This window comes from Ylistrum balloti, unplaced genomic scaffold, assembly GCF_031769215.1.
Source record: "Ylistrum balloti isolate Yb309-2 unplaced genomic scaffold, AGI_CSIRO_Ybal_v1 Utg370290, whole genome shotgun sequence".
Taxonomy (NCBI): domain Eukaryota; kingdom Metazoa; phylum Mollusca; class Bivalvia; order Pectinida; family Pectinidae; genus Ylistrum; species Ylistrum balloti.
The window spans coordinates 47,011-68,619 of NW_026782220.1; the positions used below are offsets into that span (position 1 = coordinate 47,011).

At 37.0% G+C, this 21,609-nt stretch overlaps 1 protein-coding gene across 4 annotated transcripts in view; it reads right to left on the reverse strand.

Moving 5' to 3' along the window:
- LOC132552977 (triple functional domain protein-like) overlaps positions 1–21,609 on the reverse strand; it is a 125,691-nt gene that overhangs the window by 20,494 nt on the left and 83,588 nt on the right. For all 4 annotated transcript variants that reach the window (XM_060217183.1, XM_060217179.1, XM_060217182.1 and 1 more), the window contains 14 exons: positions 20,281–20,466; positions 19,792–19,872; positions 19,452–19,567; positions 19,007–19,073; positions 15,451–15,554; positions 14,893–14,962; positions 14,239–14,328; positions 13,434–13,526; positions 12,598–12,726; positions 7,911–7,946; positions 7,619–7,777; positions 7,115–7,295; positions 6,671–6,716; positions 4,655–5,093 (listed from right to left, as the gene is read on the reverse strand). In XM_060217183.1, coding sequence (XP_060073166.1) covers positions 4,655–5,093; positions 6,671–6,716; positions 7,115–7,295; positions 7,619–7,777; positions 7,911–7,946; positions 12,598–12,726; positions 13,434–13,526; positions 14,239–14,328; positions 14,893–14,962; positions 15,451–15,554; positions 19,007–19,073; positions 19,452–19,567; positions 19,792–19,872; positions 20,281–20,466 — 1,797 coding nt within the window. The remainder of the gene's footprint in view (positions 1–4,654; positions 5,094–6,670; positions 6,717–7,114; positions 7,296–7,618; positions 7,778–7,910; positions 7,947–12,597; positions 12,727–13,433; positions 13,527–14,238; positions 14,329–14,892; positions 14,963–15,450; positions 15,555–19,006; positions 19,074–19,451; positions 19,568–19,791; positions 19,873–20,280; positions 20,467–21,609) is intronic.

Consider the following 21,609-nt stretch of genomic DNA (forward strand, 5'->3'; position numbering starts at 1 on the left):
TAATGAAATGTTTTTAAAATAAAAATTCTGTAAAAATATATAAAGGAAATTTCTTATTTGTTGTTGAAAATTTACATCTCAAGATTTGGGTATTTCTATTAGACTTAACAAGTATCAAGCATATGAGGAGGATGAGCTTAATTTAGAAACAAATATTGCAACCTATATTGTACAGTTTTGGTGATGTGAACCAACCTTTTGATCAGCAACACTACAAGTAAGTAAAAAAAAATCCACATTTTTGTATGTCTAGTTTAAATGAACGCCATTGAAAAATGAGCTGATGAGCAAATCATAAATTATACATACACTTTTTTATAACAAAAATTATTATTATAAATATGACTGCAAACAAACATTGTAAATCAAATATCACATTGTTATTTATATTTTTTACACACACTCTCTTGCTCTCCTATGGCTAGAGTTATCTCCCTTCTAGGATGGATGATCTCCCTTTAGTATTCAATATAATGACTCCCTATATGGCTAGAACATTCCTTGATTTTTAACCATTAGATTTAAACTTTGAGACACCATATTTCAAATCATGTGACCTTTTCATTCATTTGACATATGAACTTGGAATCTAACCTAATTGACTATCTAAATCTCTAATGAAATATTGATAAAACTATTGTGTACATTATACAAAGTGTAATGAACTAATCAACAATCACTCTTCATCATGTTTCATTTTCTCTCATACTTTTTTGATAAAATGCATGAAACACTCATTTTTATCACTTGCATGACTTTCTAGTATATTTATATATGTCTATATATGGATGAAACCACATGCTAGTGGATATTTCTATATATTTATTTGTATATACATCTACATTTAAATTCATTAAATCAGCCATGGGAAGCCTTGATGTCCTTCTGCATAATCAACAGGCATACAATCATAGTGTCAATATGTTTTCTCTGTGTACAGCAGTAAACAGTTCCATTACAAGGCTATCAATGATTAAGATTATACATTCCAAATCTCTGTCAAACATATGCTTGTTTAAATTATACAAGCTCACTTTCGACTGAGAATATACAAATCTTTGTTATATTAATGCTTGTTTATATCATATCAAACGAGCTCAACAATGACTCAAAATACATGAAGTTTTGTCATATATGCTTGTTTTTTTAATAGTTACAAGCTTACCATTGACTCAGACAATACACATATAAATCTTTGTTAAACAAGTGCTTGTTTAATATACACAAGGTAGCATTGGTAAAATTCACTAAAATTCTGGTTTCAAACTTTGAGATCTGAATCCTCTTATCATCTGACTATACAGTATTTCATTAGTAAATATAAATAAAAAATGTTGGAAATGGTGGGATTCACATCAATGTTAACACAGTCACCTTCAGCTATTGCACATATATGTTAAGTCTGAACAACAATATAAACAACTAAATCCGACATTTTCAAAACAAAATCATAAACAAATTATCTAATTATGATCAGTTAATAAGACATGAAAACATTTGTGTTAAATTCCTCCATACTGATAAAATCCTTCATACCAGTCACAAGAAATGGACAGCACTTCATATAGGTATACATATTTAACACATGAAACTTTCCACTGATATCAAGCTGAACTTCTTTGCCTCTGAATTTGTATTAAAATAAGGAGGGGAGATAACTGCATGCTTACAAAGACGCAAATTTCGTTTCTCAGCTGATTGTAAATTTAGAAAAAAATCTTGTAGTATAGAAATTTTGAAGTAAAATTGTAGACATCGATATCATTCCTTCTGAAACACAACATCTTTCATAGGTATTTTATTGAATCTGTACTCCTACTGCAGCAGCCTAACAGCAGTATAGAAAGAATGACGTGCATACCAGCCAATCATGACTTTAATAACTTACATGACATCATAAAACATAAGTAACTGTTAATATTAATTATGTTCACCGTATCCAACTCTGCCTAACTGAAGCAAGTACACACAGTACTTAGTAATTAGTAATATTCCAAGCACATCACTTTTGAATTTTTTTAAGCTATGGTTGATAATTATTCATTATGAGGGTCTAAACTTCCTAGGATTATATTTGGTATATTGTATGCTGATTATGTACTGAATACAACATTTCTCCCACTCTTGATTGTCAGCTCAAACTTGTTTAGCAATACTGATATAGCAATTACCTCTGTACTAGTTTAATAGGATATATCAGCACTACTGAAAAAAGAAGTTGGAAATACACTGTCTATATACATGTACAATATCCAAACTTACAATTTATACCACAACATGGATGTAAACATCTCAACTGTTTACATAAATATCTGTAAGGTGTAAAGGGTTAGACATTTTAGAGATTACAAGAGTTTGTGTGCCTGGTGTAAGATATACCTAGTTTACACTCTCAATTTTTCTAGGATTTCTTCTATTCTAAGTTATAGTGTTTGCACCAAATGCCAAAATTATTCATTATTTTAATACTGACATATAATATTGTTTTACCAAAACTGTCAAGTTACTGTAAATATATTGTATTAAAAGCAAACTATCGATTCATTGCAAACAGCAATATAAACCTGATCTATTTATGCTTCATTATACACTGAGTATAAATTGAAACTCTACTTCAATATATATCAAAACTATACTGCAATATAAACAGAACTGTTCTGCAAGATATACTGAAACTGTACTGTATTATACACTGAAACTGTACTGTATTATACACTGAAACTGTACTGCAAAACATTTAATAGACTTATCATGAAAATTATTGAAATGTTTCTTCAGTGGATACCAGACTTTTTAACTATTTTACTAAAAGGTTCTGACATATCACACTTAAGAAGACTCATTTCACATTTCATTTGTCCATGCATGAATAAATTTGAAAACACATTTCCACCCATAGTTCAATTCGGCTTTGGAGCGTTCTACCTATGATTCATTGCAACTTTGGAAATTTACCCACAATTCATTGGAATATAGATTTTTTTATTGCCATTATAGCTCTTACCTATAATCTATTGAAGTCTCAATAATGTACTTTTATGTACATTTGATTCCTAACTATTAAGAAGAACACTATTGACACATCTGGTGTTAATCCACGTACTACTCATGCACTACTGCTTTCTATACTACAAACAACATGCTGTAAAAATGTTAACTTAGAGTCAATACACTGGCTGAGCCTCAATATGTTTTCCTTTAAAGCAACTTTTGGTGAAAATATCAATCAATAAGGTACCCTTATATAAAAGTCATAAGATCATTAACTATTCCTTTCAAATTAACATTTTTCTGTTTGGAGTAATTCTTTGAATTTTTTCCTGAAAGTAAGACTCGTAATTTAGCATACTTTAAACTCTTAAATCCAATTTCTATTTTCAAAAGAAAATAAATTTCTAGCGATAACATTAAACATAAACTAGAATGATCTACAGATCAGTATTTTGTGCAGCTTTGAAGTGGGATTTCAATGGTAATTTTAAGTTCAGTTGAATGAAAAATTACCAAAAAAAACTGACCAATATTGAAACAAAAACAAGTTGATATTGGTTCTACTATATACTAATAAGATAACTGGACTGACATACTAACTCGAGTCATTTGGAATAGCTTTTTAAACAAAATATTTGCTCTCTTTTCGTATTTCATTATTCAATAATTTAATCCTAAAACCAAGTGATGATTGACATCAAATCAAATCCGATAAACAAAGTTTTTACACATGTATCATTTTCAAATTATGTTGATTTGATTTCAACACAAGACTGTTAAAGTGACATCATCTGCAACCACTGAGAAGCTTGGTTTGTACATCTGAGTCAATGAAATACTTTTTTTAACTTTCTTTAAAAGATGATTTGATGAATGATCCAATTCCAAAAGAAGCTTCTAAAAAAAAAAGCCATCAATCATGGTCACAGTGTGGCTTGTATTGTATGGCTGATTATACTGTATGGCTGATTAACATTAACACATTAACAATTTTCTCATTCATGCAAATTGTATTCAAATTGTTAGATCATTCCAGACAAAACACATATTGTTTTAATCTGTTCTATAACAGGCATCCACACATCCAAGAGGGCCATACTGTAGAAACTAATGACACACATGTGGAAGGTCAAGATTTAGGATCCAGAGACTGTTACTATACTGATCCTCAGTTACAGCGCAGGAACTACGAAGAATACACGGTACGATGCAGTCACTATTCACGAGAAAAAAATGCAGTCTTGACTCACACGAGTAACAAAGTACATGTAGTGGATTTGAAGTTCATGAAGACAAGAATTCTATCCATAATCTTTGAGCCAAGAACAGCTTTGTAACGTTAAATATCCGCCCAGTTTACAAACAGGGTTTGAAACTGAGTATATTTTCCATCTATTACAGTTTTTTCTGCCAAACACACATTTCCTATGCTGAGAACAGTTTTCTGTACCAGGCAGGGTCTTTAAACCCTGCGTGGTTTGTTCGCACAGTGTTAGTACAGAGTACGAATTCCTTATTGAGTACGAATTCCGCAGCAAGTACGATTTCCGTAGCGAATAGGACCTCATTAACGGAGAAGACTAATGGACTATATGGACAGAAGAACACAGATATACGGGAGCATTCAACGATATCATGATGCTGGAGAGTTGTGTGAACTTACCATACTGCTATCACCGTCCCCCGAAGAAACTCCATCACTAGGGCCCCCAAGGGGGGGCAACTCTCGAGAATTAGTCCTATTGTAAACAACATCTGGGCCACTACCACCAACCATTTCTGTCCTTGTGCCCATAGGAGTGTCACTCTTTGATTTCTTTGTAATAAAATGTTTAGGTTTAGGTGAGGGTTCCCCCATGGGGGGCCCCTGTGGGGAACTTTCTTGATCACAGTTACTGGGGGATATCGTGGAGTCTTCTGCTGGCCCTGGGACTGAGCGACAACGCGAGTACTTCTGAGAATCCGACATCTGGTTTTTCATTTGGCCACTAGGTGGCGTGTGAGAGCGGGAGTTGTTATCTCCTTTAGAAATTGGTTGAGGTTGTGACTGCATCTTCCTGAGGTGCTGCTCTCTCTGGGGATTACCAAGATCTGGTGCAAATCTAAAGAGCAAAGAGAAAAATTTGTACCTTTATGTGACATTATTTTCTAAAGAAAAACACTTTCCTTTTTTCAAACCTTCATATCTTTTAAGACAATATGAAATTATTCCAGAATGAATCTTAATCCTGTGTGATGTAATTATCTCCCCTATACTGACCCTGTCTGATGTGTGATGTAATTATCTCCCCTATACAGACCCTGTCTGATGTGCGATGTAATTATCTCCCCTATACTGACCCTGTCTGATGTGTGATGTAATTATCTCCCCTATACTGACCCTGTCTGAGGTGTGATGTAATTATCTCCCCTATACAGACCCTGTCTGATGTGTGATGTAATTTTCTCCCCTATACTGACCCTGTCTGATGTGCGATGTAATTATCTCCCCTATACTGACCCTGTCTGATGTGTGATGTAATTTTCTCCCCTATACTGACCCTGTCTGATGTGTGATGTAATTTTCTCCCCTATACTGACCCTGTCTGATGTGTGATGTAATTTTCTCCCCTATACTGACCCTGTCTGATGTGTGATGTAATTTTCTCCCCTATGCTGACCCTGTCTGATGTGTGATGTAATTATCTCCCCTATACTGACCCTGTCTGATGTGCGATGTAATTATCTCCCCTATACAGACCCTGTCTGATGTGCGATGTAATTATCTCCCCTATACTGACCCTGTCTGATGTGTGATGTAATTATCTCCCCTATACAGACCCTGTCTGATGTGTGATGTAATTATCTCCACTATACTGACCCTGTCTGATGTGTGATGTAATTATCTCCCCTATACAGACCCTGTCTGATGTGTGATGTAATTATCTCCCCTATACTGACCCTGTCTGATGTGTGATGTAATTTTCTCCCCTATACTGACCCTGTCTGATGTGTGATGTAATTTTCTCCCCTATGCTGACCCTGTCTGATGTGTGATGTAATTATCTCCCCTATACAGACCCTGTCTGATGTGCGATGTAATTATCTCCCCTATACAGACCCTGTCTGATGTGCAATGTAATTATCTCCCCTATACTGACCCTGTCTGATGTGTGATGTAATTATCTCCCCTATACAGACCCTGTCTGATGTGTGATGTAATTATCTCCCCTATACAGACCCTGTCTGATGTGTGATGTAATTATCTCCCCTTTACTGACCCTGTCTGATGTGTGATGTAATTATCTCCCCTATACTGACCCTGTCAATGATAAACTTCATGTTTTTAAGGTGGAAGCTATGTTTTTTTCATACCTGAAACAAGCAGAGGCAGAGGAATTGTGTGTAGTGATGTCCCATGCTTATCATTATTATATATCGGAAAGAATTCCTGCTGCAAGTGCTAAGGATCTACTGAAGGGATTTCCAACATTTAGTGTAGAACTTGACAATTGATTTCTTGATCAAAATACTGACAATCCTATTCTGTAATACACTGTAAGCCCTGGGGAGCCAAACTTGATTTTGACCCAAAGAACGGGTTTGGTTTTCTGTAGGGTTGAAACAATGTTTCACTCACTGAAATGTAACAAACATGGGTTTGAGTAGTTACTGAACACATGATATAGACTTTACTTACAGCTCCTTGGTGATGTCTTCCTGGTACGCTGTGGGATTAGCCAGCCCTACAAATACACATTATTGTCTTTATCATCAGACATCAAAATCAATCTATATAATATGAATAAGAAAATATGCAGACAAAGACACACTTTTACACCTGTATTCCAAATTGATTGATATCACCAAGAGGTCAATAAATATAGCACACATGTGCTAGTACTTATGACTTTTCAGAGTTAGTAACAACATCCTACATCAACATCACCTGAAAACAACAGTGTATATCAAGTTTGAACCAAAACTGATCATTCACCATCCTCTGGTGTCTGGTCTCTGGACTGATCATGTGACTAATGAGATATATCCCAGTGTATCATGTTTCTTGTAAACAGCTTCACCAACATTGATATAATCTAAACCATCAAACAGTGTAGTTACGAACAAAGAAAATTCTACGTACGATCTCCAAAGATCTTCTGGAGCTGCAAACTGGCAGAGATGTTTCGTATCCAAGTTTGTTTAATATCTAAGGTAGGGGCTTGTAGTATGAATTGAGTTGTGGAGCCTGGGGCTCGGTTAATTAGCATGAATCTTAGTGGCTCTCCTGGTTCCACATCCTCCTTCAGTGCCATTTTATTTACCTGTAAACAACAATCCATCATTACAATAAAGTCACAAAAATCTTAGGTTACAAACACAATCTGTTCCAGAACAGCTTAAGCAAAGGTTTGTCAGAACATTTGTGTCTATTCAGCTAATTCAAGCCAGTGATTCAAAATTTGCCTTTTATTTTTCTTGACCAACTAATACCAAAACAAGATTTGTTTGTACTAAAATTTCATGTTAAGCTGTTGATCAATTTGATTAACCATGAAATAATCAAAAAAAAGAAAAAAACTAAAAAATATGAATAGGTAATTAATTGAACCAAAATTGACAATGTATATGGTTCCCTTGAACGTACATTGAGATAGTTTTTGTACACGTAGTTGGGGTTAGATAGGGTGCCACGTCGTCTCTCTGTCATTTCACTGAATATCACACTCTGTTCAAATAAGAAGAGACGTCGCTCTTTGAACTTTGGTTGACCACTTCCTTGGACCTCAGCTACTAACAATGTGTCCTACAACAAAGGGAGACAATCTTTTGTAAACTGGGGTGAAATATTTGCAAATAAGCCAATCATACGAAAACATTATCATATGTCAATAAAAAAAAACAATCAATGATAATCTGGATAAGTATTTTGATATTACCTGCAGAAGTAGTTTCCCTTGAGCAGTAATTTTTCCCTGAAACAGAAAGTGACTATTATGATTGATAGATACATACAATTTAAAAAAAGAAAGCAAATTCTGCTGGCATTTTTTTGGAATCTAATACTATCTTTCATGCCCCCTCACACACTAAATCGCTCAACTTGTTCCCATTTAATCAAATTCTTATATGAGTTCCCTTTACATTTAACAGTCAAAGTTGTTCCCACTAATTAAACAAGAGGCCCATGGGCCTTAACGGTCATCTGACAAAAAGCAAGCCAAACCTAGAAAGTGGGTTGAGGTCATTCATTTGAACAAACTTGGTAGCCTCTCCTCCAAGCATCTTACAGGCCCAATATCAGCACTCATGGACTTTTGCTTGTTGAGAAGAAGTCGTTTGTATATTTTAACATATTTGACTCCTGTGACCTTGAAAGTGGGTCGAGGTCATTCATTTGAATAAACTTGGTAGCCTTTCCTCCCAGCATGCTACAGACCCAATATCGGCACTCATAGACTTTTGCTTATTGAGATGAAGTCCTTTGTATATTTTAACATATTTGACCCCTGTGACCTTGAAAGTGGACCAAGGTCATTCATTTGAACAAACTTTGTAGGGCTCCATGCCAGCATGCTATGGGCCAAGTATTAGCCCCCTAGGCCTTCTAGTATTTGAGAAGAAGTTATTTAAATATTTTAACATATTTGACCCCTGTGACCTTGAAAGTTGTTCAAGGTCATTCATTTAAACAAACTTGATAGCCCTTCATCCCAGCATGTCACAGGCACAATATCAGCAATCTGAGCCTTTTGGTTATTGAGGAGAAGTCGTTTAAAGATTTTAACATATTTGACCCCTGTGACCTTTAAAGTAGGTCAAGGTCATTCATTTGAACAAACTTGGTAGAGCTCCATGCCAGTATCCTCTGTGCCAAGTATTAGCCCCCTAGACCTTCTAGTATTTGAGAAGAAGTTGTTTGAATGAAAAGTTTATGCACGGCGGACGGCGCATGGCGGACGACGACGGACGAAGCACGATGTCTATAGGTCATCTTGACCCTTTGGGTCAGATGACCTAAAAAAAACCCTCCCTCAATGCCTGGATCCATGAATATGATATGCCACATTTAAATCAGTCACACATAGGTACTCTTGTTTACATTTAAACTCCTGTAGGTTCAATACTTATATTAAACATTAAAAATCCCCCCCATTGATGGAATCAGACTTATGCCAGACTTATATTAAACCCCCTTGATGGCCTCACTTACTTAACTCTCCTGTTGATGCTAGACTTTTATAAAACCCTCTTGATGGCCTCACTTACTTAAAATCCCTGTATGTGTCAGATTTACGATAAACCCCCTTGATGGCCTCACTTACTTAACTCTCCTGTTGATGCCAGACTATCATTAAACCCTCTTGATGGCCTCACTTACTTAAAATCACTGTAGGTGTCAGATTTACGATACACTCCCTTGGTGGCCTCACTTACATTAAACCCCTATAGGTGCCAGACTAACACTAACGCCCTGTAGGTGTCAGACTTACATTAACCCCTGTAGGTGTCAGACTTACATTAAACCCGTGTAGGTGTCAGACTAACACTAAAGCCCTGTAGGTGCCAGACTTACATTAACCCCTGTAGGTGTCAGACTTACATTAAACCCTTGTAGGTGCCAGACTTCCATTAAACCCCTGTAGGTGCCAGACAAACACTAAAGCCCTGTAGGTGCCAGACTTACACTAAACCCTTGTAGGTGCCAGACTTACATTAAACCCTTGTAGGTGCCAGACTTACATTAAACCCCTGTAGGTGCCAGACTTACATTAAACCCCTGTAGGTGTCAGACTTACATTAAACCCCTGTAGGTGCCAGACTTACATTAAACCCTTGTAGGTGCCAGACTTACATTAAACCCGTGTAGGTGTCAGACTAACACTAAAGCCCTGTAGGTGCCAGACTTACATTAACCCCTGTAGGTGCCAGACTTACATTAAACCCTTGTAGGTGCCAGACTTACATTAAACCCTTGTAGGTGTCAGACTTACATTAAACCCCTGTAGGTGTCAGACTTACATTAAACCCCTGTAGGTGCCAGACTTACATTAAACCCCTGTAGGTGTCAGACTTACATTAAACCCGTGTAGGTGCCAGACTTACATTAAACCCCTGTAGGTGCCAGACTTACATTAAACCCCTGTAGGTGCCAGACTTACATTAAACCCCTGTAGGTGCCAGACTTACACTAAACCCCTGTAGGTGCCAGACTTACATTAAACCCTTGTAGGTGCCAGACTTACATTAAACCCCTGTAGGTGTCAGACTTACATTAAACCCGTGTAGGTGCCAGACTTACATTAAACCCCTGTAGGTGCCAGACTTACATTAAACCCCTGTAGGTGCCAGACAAACACTAAAGCCCTGTAGGTGCCAGACTTACACTAAACCCTTGTAGGTGCCAGACTTACATTAAACCCCTGTAGGTGCCAGACTTACATTAAACCCTTGTAGGTGCCAGACTTACATTAAACCCGTGTAGGTGTCAGACTTACATTAAACCCCTGTAGGTGCCAGACTAACACTAACGCCCTGTAGGTGTCAGACTTACATTAAACCCCTGTAGGTGCCAGACTTACATTAAACCCCTGTAGGTGCCAGACTTACATTAAACCCCTGTAGGTGCCAGACAAACACTAAAGCCCTGTAGGTGCCAGACAAACACTAAAGCCCTGTAGGTGCCAGACAAACACTAAAGCCCTGTAGGTGCCAGACTTACACTAAACCCTTGTAGGTGCCAGACTTACATTAAACCCCTGTAGGTGCCAGACAAACACTAAAGCCCTGTAGGTGCCAGACTTACACTAAACCCTTGTAGGTGCCAGACTTACATTAAACCCCTGTAGGTGCCAGACAAACACTAAAGCCCTGTAGGTGCCAGACAAACACTAAAGCCCTGTAGGTGCCAGACTTACACTAAACCCTTGTAGGTGCCAGACTTACATTAAACCCCTGTAGGTGCCAGACAAACACTAAAGCCCTGTAGGTGCCAGACTTACACTAAACCCTTGTAGGTGCCAGACTTACATTAAACCCCTGTAGGTGCCAGACTTACATTAAACCCTTGTAGGTGCCAGACTTACATTAAACCCCTGTAGGTGTCAGACTTACATTAAACCCCTGTAGGTGCCAGACTAACACTAACGCCCTGTAGGTGTCAGACTTACATTAAACCCCTGTAGGTGCCAGACTTACATTAAACCCCTGTAGGTGCCAGACTTACATTAAACCCCTGTAGGTGCCAGACAAACACTAAACCCCTGTAGGTGCCAGACAAACACTAAAGCCCTGTAGGTGCCAGACTTACACTAAACCCTTGTAGGTGCCAGACTTACATTAAACCCCTGTAGGTGCCAGACAAACACTAAAGCCCTGTAGGTGCCAGACAAACACTAAAGCCCTGTAGGTGTCAGACTTACATTAAACCCTTGTTGGTGTCAGACTTACATTAAACCCCTGTAGGTGCCAGACAAACACTAAAGCCCTGTAGGTGCCAGACAAACACTAAAGCCCTGTAGGTGTCAGACTTACATTAAACCCGTGTAGGTGCCAGACTTACATTAAACCCCTGTAGGTGCCAGACTTACATTAAACCCTTGTAGGTGCCAGACTTACACTAAACCCTTGTAGGTGCCAGACTTACACTAAACCCCTGTAGGTGCCAGACTTACATTAAACCCCTGTAGGTGCCAGACTTACACTAAACCCCTGTAGGTGCCAGACTTACATTAAACCCCTGTAGGTGCCAGACTTACATTAAACCCTTGTAGGTGCCAGACTTACATTAAACCCCTGTAGGTGTCAGACTTACATTAAACCCCTGTAGGTGCCAGACTTACATTAAACCCCTGTAGGTGCCAGACTTACATTAAACCCCTGTAGGTGTCAGACTTACATTAAACCCCTGTAGGTGCCAGACTTACACTAAACCCTTGTAGGTGCCAGACTTACATTAAACCCCTGTAGGTGCCAGACTTACACTAAACCCTTGTAGGTGCCAGACTTACATTAAACCCTTGTTGGTGTCAGACTTACATTAAACCCGTGTAGGTGTCAGACTAACACTAAACCCCTGTAGGTGCCAGACTTACATTAAACCCGTGTAGGTGTCAGACTAACACTAAACCCCTGTAGGTGTCAGACTTACATTAAACCCGTGTAGGTGTCAGACTAACACTAAACCCCTGTAGGTGCCAGACAAACACTAAAGCCCTGTAGGTGCCAGACAAACACTAAAGCCCTGTAGGTGTCAGACTTACATTAAACCCCTGTAGGTGCCAGACTTACATTAAACCCTTGTAGGTGCCAGACTTACATTAAACCCTTGTAGGTGTCAGACAAACACTTAACTCCTGAAAGTGCCAGACTAACACTTAACTCCTGAAGGTGCCAGACTTACATTAAACCCTTGTAGGTGTCAGACAAACACTTAACTCCTGAAAGTGCCAGACTAACACTTAACTCCTGAAGGTGCCAGACTTACATTAAACCCTTGTAGGTGTCAGACAAACACTTAACTCCTGAAAGTGCCAGACTAACACTTAACTCCTGAAAGTGCCAGACTAACACTTAACTCCTGAAGGTGTCAGACTTACACTAAACCCTTGTAGGTGCCAGACTTACATTAAACCCCTGTAGACGCCCAACTTGCATCATATCGTTGGCCTCCTTTGGTACATTACACATGACGACCATTGCAGCTTGTAATGGTTTAGTATCCTGTCCAATTCTCTCAGTGTGTTTCTGTATGTCCTATAAAATAATTGAAAAGAAATTACAGCAAATTACAAGAATTTACCACAGAAATGAATGCGAACCACAACCAACATGTTTGAATTAGCAAAACATTTACCTTGGATTTCATACAATAAATTCTGCCTTTATCCTTATAAATTTGTCTGTGAGATATATAGCCTGAATGTATCACTGCCCTGATGGTTAATATTACTGTTACAATCATCTAGTATCTCTGCCCTGATGGTTAATATCACTGTTACAATCATCTAGTATCTCTGCCCTGATGGTTAATATCACTGTTACAATCATCTAGTATCTCTGCCCTGATGGGTAATATCACTGTTACAATCATCTAGTATCTCTGCCCTGATGGTTAATATTACTGTTACAGTCATCTAGTATCTCTGCCCTGATGGTTAATATTACTGTTACAATCATCTAGTATCTCTGCCCTGATGGTTAATATTACTGTTACAATCATCTACATTTTAAGTAATGAATCCCACAATCAGCAAAATGTTCTTAACCTGACAAATATTGACCTATATCCAAAAAACGAATAATTTTGTCAAAATTATTTATGACTAAAACTTCTAAACGGTCTTCATAAAAAAATAGACAGCACTTTATTTTACATAGTAAAATATGACACATTTGAAAAATTCAAAGCTAACTGTTGTAAATAAAATTTGTCATAAAATTCAAATTGTCTAAACCCTGACCTTGAGCAAGAGTTGATATTTCATAATTCTCTGTACTGGTTTGATCAGTAGGTCGGGCAGTTGGAGACGGTGACCTAATTTCTGGCGGATTTCCTACAACAAAAGAACATAAGATCCATTTCAAATTAACATTACCTGCATAAACGCTAGAATCCCCTTGTAAAGTTATCAGTATCTAATATAGTCAGAATCGTGTTCAAACAGAACAAAGGATATCTTCTAAATAAATATAGATTTGATGACTATACAATAAAACTTATTGTCATGTCTTTTTCTTTGATGACAAAACACCCTATGACCGTTAATTTTGAGGAAATATGATAAAAGTATAGCCAAATTGACTACAGTACATTGTTACCATCTGCTGTATTTTCCCCCCTTATAATCTGTTTACCATCTTGTCACACTATTTTTCGACCTTAGTGTCCATAGGATTATAGCGCAGCCAAAACAGTTGGTTGATTCCGTACCATCTCGTACACTACGTACATCAGTGCTTGTACACTCTACACTGGTCATTTTGTCTGATGAAGGTGACCGTGTAGTCATTGAAACATCACACTCTAATCTTCTACTGGTTGTGTTATAAGATAAAGGTGACCGTGTAGTCATCAAAACGTCACACTCTAATCTTCTACTGGTTGTGTTATAAGATGAAGGTGACCGTGTAGTCATCGAAACGTCACACTCTAATCTTCTACTGGATACATTATAAGAACTTCTATTCTATAAGGCATTGGCTGGCAATATTGGTTAAAATTGATGGAAACTCTAAGCATCAGGACAGATATATCCATCCACTCACCTCAAAATAGTCATCAAGATGCTCTGCTACAATGTAATCCGACTTTGGTTTATTTTCACAGTACTTTACATACATCCGTAGCTTACGTTCCTAGAGAAAAAAAATTTAATTTAAAATTTCTTTCTCAAAATTTATGTTTTAGACATCTTTTTTGCATAAGAACTAATTGTTTTCTTTTTCAAATTTTACATATGAATTTTTTAAAAGAACTGAAAATAAATAATTTGTTATCAAGAAATTGCTGTCACCTCAGAGAGAGGATTTAGGGGTCTCCAATTGCTTTTCTTTTTTTCTAGCAAAATCAGTGAGATATGATACAAAGCTAAATCTGAAAAAAGTTACTGATGTACGGCTTGACTTAATTCTTTTCTCAATTGAGTCTACAACTCATTGCAGAGTCTACAACTCAATGAAGAGTCTACAACTCAATGCAGAGTCTACAACTCAATGAAGAGTCTACAACTCATTGCAGAGTCTACAACTCAATGAAGAGTCTACAACTCGATGCAGAGTCTACAATTCAAAATGCTGAGTCTACAGTTGAGTTGAATGTTTTTATCAGGTGATCATCGAGTTTTATATTGCGTCTACAGGCAAATAGCAAAATATATTGACATTCTAAAGATTGCAAGTATGGAAAGGGAGATAACTCACCTGTGTTGAAAATATGGAGCCTAGTCGTTCTGGTTCTTCTAAGCATTTTTCTAGAGCTGGTTGGAAGGTCCTGCTCAATGAAAACAAAGTCATACAATTTTATTCACAAATTGTATAAATTCTACTGTTAACAAAGAACCAGATGTAGGAGTGACATGAATGCCCAAAAATTACCAAGGAGAATTTTGAATGTTTTAATGTTATTTGCTTCAACAAGAGAAATGCTCATGACTCTGGAAACAAAATTAAAGGCCTTTCTGCAAAATCTATGGAATAAAATAAAATCATGAGAAGACTTGGGCATCAATCCTAAACATTTAACACAATGGCATTAGAAAGGTGATTCTCTTTCTTTTAAAAATACCTTTGTAAAAACTTCCATGTCAAATCTGTTTCTACTTTTGTATTTTTTCTAAAAATATTGTTTTGGAGTTAACTCTAAATCTGATCTGATTTGTTTAACGTTTGACTGAAATGTCTACCAATAGAAATACACTTTTCCAATACAAGTTCTATTTTTATACAATAGGATTTATTTTGCGTGGTCATGTGACTTACAGTCTGTGGAAGTCGTAGATCTGCCCAATGTTACCAAACACAACATCACTGATGCCCTTCATACTCTCGGGAATTGGGTTCTCACTCATGTATGCTTGGTAACCCTGACAACACAACAGGTTAAAGGTCAGGTTAAAGGTCAGACTCGGCACAATCCTTTGTCATTAGTTAAACTTAGCAGATCTATAACTAAAATCAGTCATATTCTTTAAATTCACACAGAAAAAAAACTCTCCGCTGAGGAAGATTTTGTTGAAAGAATTTATTACTCAAGTTTCGGTTTACCTCAAACTTAAAACCCTTTCTTTCCAATACAGGTGAAGATTACCTCAGCCTTGGTCTATCGGTTATAACTATAAAGATTTCAATATATTTGACATCTGTGATCTCAAAAGTGAGCCAAGTTATTTGAACAAACAAGCAAGGCAGCATTTCCACCCTATAATGCTACAGACTAAATATCACCACCCTGTAATGCTACAGACTAAATATCACCACCCTGTAATGCTACAGACTAAATATCACCACCCTGTAATGCTACAGACTAAATATCACCACCCTGTAATGCTACAGACTAAATATCACCACCCTGTAATGCTACAGACTAAATATCACCACCCTGTAATGCTACAGACTAAATATCACCACCCTGTAATGCTACAGACTAAATATCACCACCCTGTAATGCTACAGACTAAATATCACCACCCTGTAATGCTACAGACTAAATATCACCACCCTGTAATGCTACAGACTAAATATCACCACCCTGTAATGCTACAGACTAAATATCACCACCCTGTAATGCTACAGACTAAATATCACCACCCTGTAATGCTACAGACTAAATATCACCACCCTGTAATGCTACAGACTAAATATCACCACCCTGTAATGCTACAGACTAAATATCACCACCCTGTAATGCTACAGACTAAATATCACCACCCTGTAATGCTACAGACTAAATATCACCACCCTGTAATGCTACAGACTAAATATCACCACCCTGTAATGCTACAGACTAAATATCACCACCCTGTAATGCTACAGACTAAATATCACCACCCTGTAATGCTACAGACTAAATATCACCACCCTGTAATGCTACAGACTAAATATCACCACCCTGTAATGCTACAGACTAAATATCACCACCCTGTAATGCTACAGACTAAATATCACCACCCTGTAATGCTACAGACTAAATATCACCACCCTGTAATGCTACAGACTAAATATCACCACCCTGTAATGCTACAGACTAAATATCACCACCCTGTAATGCTACAGACTAAATATCACCACCCTGTAATGCTACAGACTAAATATCACCACCCTGTAATGCTACAGACTAAATATCACCACCCTGTAATGCTACAGACTAAATATCACCACCCTGTAATGCTACAGACTAAATATCACCACCCTGTAATGCTACAGACTAAATATCACCACCCTGTAATGCTACAGACTAAATATCACCACCCTGTAATGCTACAGACTAAATATCACCACCCTGTAATGCTACAGACTAAATATCACCACCCTGTAATGCTACAGACTAAATATCACCACCCTGTAATGCTACAGACTAAATATCACCACCCTGTAATGCTACAGACTAAATATCACCACCCTGTAATGCTACAGACTAAATATCACCACCCTGTAATGCTACAGACTAAATATCACCACCCTGTAATGCTACACAGACAAAATATCACCACCCTGTAATGCTACAGACTAAATATCACCACCCTGTAATGCTACAGACTAAATATCACCACCCTGTAATGCTACAGACTAAATATCACCACCCTGTAATGCTACAGACTAAATATCACCACCCTGTAATGCTACAGACTAAATATCACCACCCTGTAATGCTACAGACTAAATATCACCACCCTGTAATGCTACAGACTAAATATCACCACCCTGTAATGCTACAGACTAAATATCACCACCCTGTAATGCTACAGACTAAATATCACCACCCTGTAATGCTACAGACTAAATATCACCACCCTGTAATGCTACAGACTAAATATCACCACCCTGTAATGCTACAGACTAAATATCACCACCCTGTAATGCTACAGACTAAATATCACCACCCTGTAATGCTACAGACTAAATATCACCACCCTGTAATGCTACAGACTAAATATCACCACCCTGTAATGCTACAGACTAAATATCACCACCCTGTAATGCTACAGACTAAATATCACCACCCTGTAATGCTACAGACTAAATATCACCACCCTGTAATGCTACAGACTAAATATCACCACCCTGTAATGCTACAGACTAAATATCACCACCCTGTAATGCTACAGACTAAATATCACCACCCTGTAATGCTACAGACTAAATATCACCACCCTGTAATGCTACAGACTAAATATCACCACCCTGTAATGCTACAGACTAAATATCACCACCCTGTAATGCTACAGACTAAATATCACCACCCTGTAATGCTACAGACTAAATATCACCACCCTGTAATGCTACAGACTAAATATCACCACCCTGTAATGCTACAGACTAAATATCACCACCCTGTAATGCTACAGACTAAATATCACCACCCTGTAATGCTACAGACTAAATATCACCACCCTGTAATGCTACAGACTAAATATCACCACCCTGTAATGCTACAGACTAAATATCACCACCCTGTAATGCTACAGACTAAATATCACCACCCTGTAATGCTACAGACTAAATATCACCACCCTGTAATGCTACAGACTAAATATCACCACCCTGTAATGCTACAGACTAAATATCACCACCCTGTAATGCTACAGACTAAATATCACCACCCTGTAATGCTACAGACTAAATATCACCACCCTGTAATGCTACAGACTAAATATCACCACACCTTGTAATGCTACAGACTAAATATCACCACCCTGTAATGCTACAGACTAAATATCACCACCCTGTAATGCTACAGACTAAATATCACCACCCTGTAATGCTACAGACTAAATATCACCACCCTGTAATGCTACAGACTAAATATCACCACCCTGTAATGCTACAGACTAAATATCACCACCCTGTAATGCTACAGACTAAATATCACCACCCTGTAATGCTACAGACTAAATATCACCACCCTGTAATGCTACAGACTAAATATCACCCTGAAACTACTCGTTGTTGAGAAGATTTAAAATTATTTTAACATATTTTGACCCTATGACCTACCTAGAAATGGTACTAAGGTCATTCTTTTGAGAATTCTTCATTTAACATGCTGTAGGCCAAATATCACAACCTTCGTGCTCTCATATATCTATAGAAGCTCTAAATAGATATTAATACATCTGCCCCCTGTGACCTTGAAAGATAACTAGGGCAAGTCATTTAATTATTACACCAGACAGCTCAACATGCCAGAACTGCTAAAGATGAAACCATTTTGACTCTAAAAATCAAGGGAATGTTACAGCTTTATCATGTTTGACCTCTATGACCTTCAAAGTAGGTCAATATCTAAATATATAACCATGCCTATTGGATAACTTACCTCCACTATAGAACCAAGGTCTTTAACGTAATCTCGTTCTGTATCAATGAGTTCTTGTATCACAAATCTATCCAGGAAAATAAAATTATCTAAATGTGATAAAAAGCTCTACATGTGATGATAAAATAGGATAAAATCATTACAAATGTATATACAGGAAATTTACCCATCAATAGAATATTTCAGAAAACAGTGAAGACGAGGCACCCAAATCATGTCAATGTTTTCATTAAAGTGAGAATATACAGTAAAAACCACTTTGGTTTTTTTGAAACACCAATTTCCCCCCATCTACTCTAAGAAATTCAAAATCTGATAATTTCACATACATTCTGAAGCAAAAAGTTATGACCATTTCCCTGAAAAGTATAGAAACTCCACCTTTGACCAACATATAATGACAAAATGCTGAACACAGCGGACTAGACAACTCGTTTTGACCTACTTTCGTTTCTGTATTGCCTTTTGTTGTTGTTCTTGGCTGGGTTCTATAGGTTGATCGTTCCCAGTCTCTGACCCTGAAGATCCAGGCTGTTCAGAGTTACAGTCCCCATTAGGGTCCTACAACAGAACATTTCTTTAATAAAAATATTTAAAAAATGACAAGTTCACAATTACATTTACCTTTTTATCTAAAGAATATCTAGCTGCTGACTCTATCTCCAACACTCAAAATTTTGATCATGTTTATTTATGTGATTTTTTTACTTTCCTTTTTCAAACAAATCCAAACATAATTGATACAACATTTGAGTATAGGGGTCATGATTATAATTATTACTTACAATGCGTTCCCTAACTTTCTGCTCCATTTCCGTCATAACTTCTAAAGCAGGTGGATTTGTCGGATTTAATGACACTGATGCCTAGAAAACAAAGCATGACGATACAAGTGACAACCTCCTGTCACATGACCTTTTTCAAAAGTAATACATGATAAGAAGCTGATTAGTCTTAATTTTGTCAATAGTGATGAAATCTAGTAGAATGGAAAGAAGTGGACAATAGTATTTGTAACAATAGTACAATTGTAAGTGCCTAACGCTAAAAATTTCCACACATGGGACTTGGGACTTAATTGGATTTATTTAAATTATGACAAAAATTTATTTTCAAACACAAGCAACACCTAAAAAGAATGAAATAGACTTGTATCCTTAAACGATAAATTTCCTGTTTTTCTTTTTGATAAATAAAGACCAGTGGTTTATATTTGTAATGGATAAATGCTAAAGTGTATTTTTCAAACATAAAATTGCCAAAGAAAAACTTACAAAATTGGCTGAGATGTCTTCTGGAGACCCTTCCTGTCCAAACAGGGGGCGCTGTAGTTCCATAGGAGGAGGTAACTCTATTTCTTCCTCAATGTCCTCATCTACAGGTTCCTCTAAGTGCGGTTTGGATGTCGTCACCATGGAAACTGTAGACTGCATCTGATCATTTGGCTGTTCATTTTGGTCCTACAAATTAAATTTGAACATTTATAAATTGAACCAAATTTAGGATCAGGTATCAGTGGATAAGACGTTAGATATCAGATACTGATGACAACAAACAAGACAGACAGAAGACATGACATCAACAAGTAGAGTTTGCTGGTATTCACAACATCAACACAAGTAATCAACATAAATCATTTACATTTCGAAAAAAATATTTCAAATATTAGACAATGCAGGACTGTAAAGAAAACAAATCAAATTAGTTTAAAACTTATTTGAAATCAATTCAATTTGTTATAAGAAGGAATGAGTTCTTTTCTGCATCAAACACTTCCCAAACTCATTGCCTCCGCCATAAAAAAATGTTCACTGATTCCATGAAGTTCAAATACTACATCAAGATCCTTGAGCCAGTATGTCACAAGCAACTGACCTAGATCAAGCTCCCCCATTACACTGACCAAACATTCCAGTGATGCAGAACAAACATTTCAGTGGTACGGTGGACCACTTACTTCTATTACCAAGACTAAACAATTTTTGTGATTTAGATTCATTGAGACATCAGTAAATGCCATTCATGTGTGTTACTTTGCATTCATTTTATATACAGAAGAAAATGAATACAGCAGGAATTGAATTAATAGAAGTTTGTGTTAAGATTTGAAAATGATTCGGTGCAGACACAAAGAAACAGAAAATAAAGTTAAAAACAATATGTTTTCCCAACCAACATTTCATCTACAAAACTAATTCATGCATTTTACTTCAGTAATACAAAAAGTGTTTCCAAAGTCTATCTAGAAATGATAGACAGACAGCCAAAGTTCAGAGTACAATGAGAGAGTTCAAAGTACAATCAAGAAAGTTGAAAATGCATCACAATAAGCGGCAAGTTCAAAGGTCAAATGGTGTTTGTTCAAAATATGTTAATTCTGCTATGAGCCTGGGAATAATATTTACAAAGTTATGTTAGTGATGAATTTGATTAAAATTTCATAAAAACTATAACTCTGTTAATTGTGAGTGTATACCTTGAATCTTTCATATTTTGATGTGTTTATATTGGAATGACCTTCAAGCCCCTGTGATACAAAAAAGAACAAGTTCAAGGTCATCTAAAGCTGTGAAATACATAGTTGTAAACTGATTTTTTGTCAG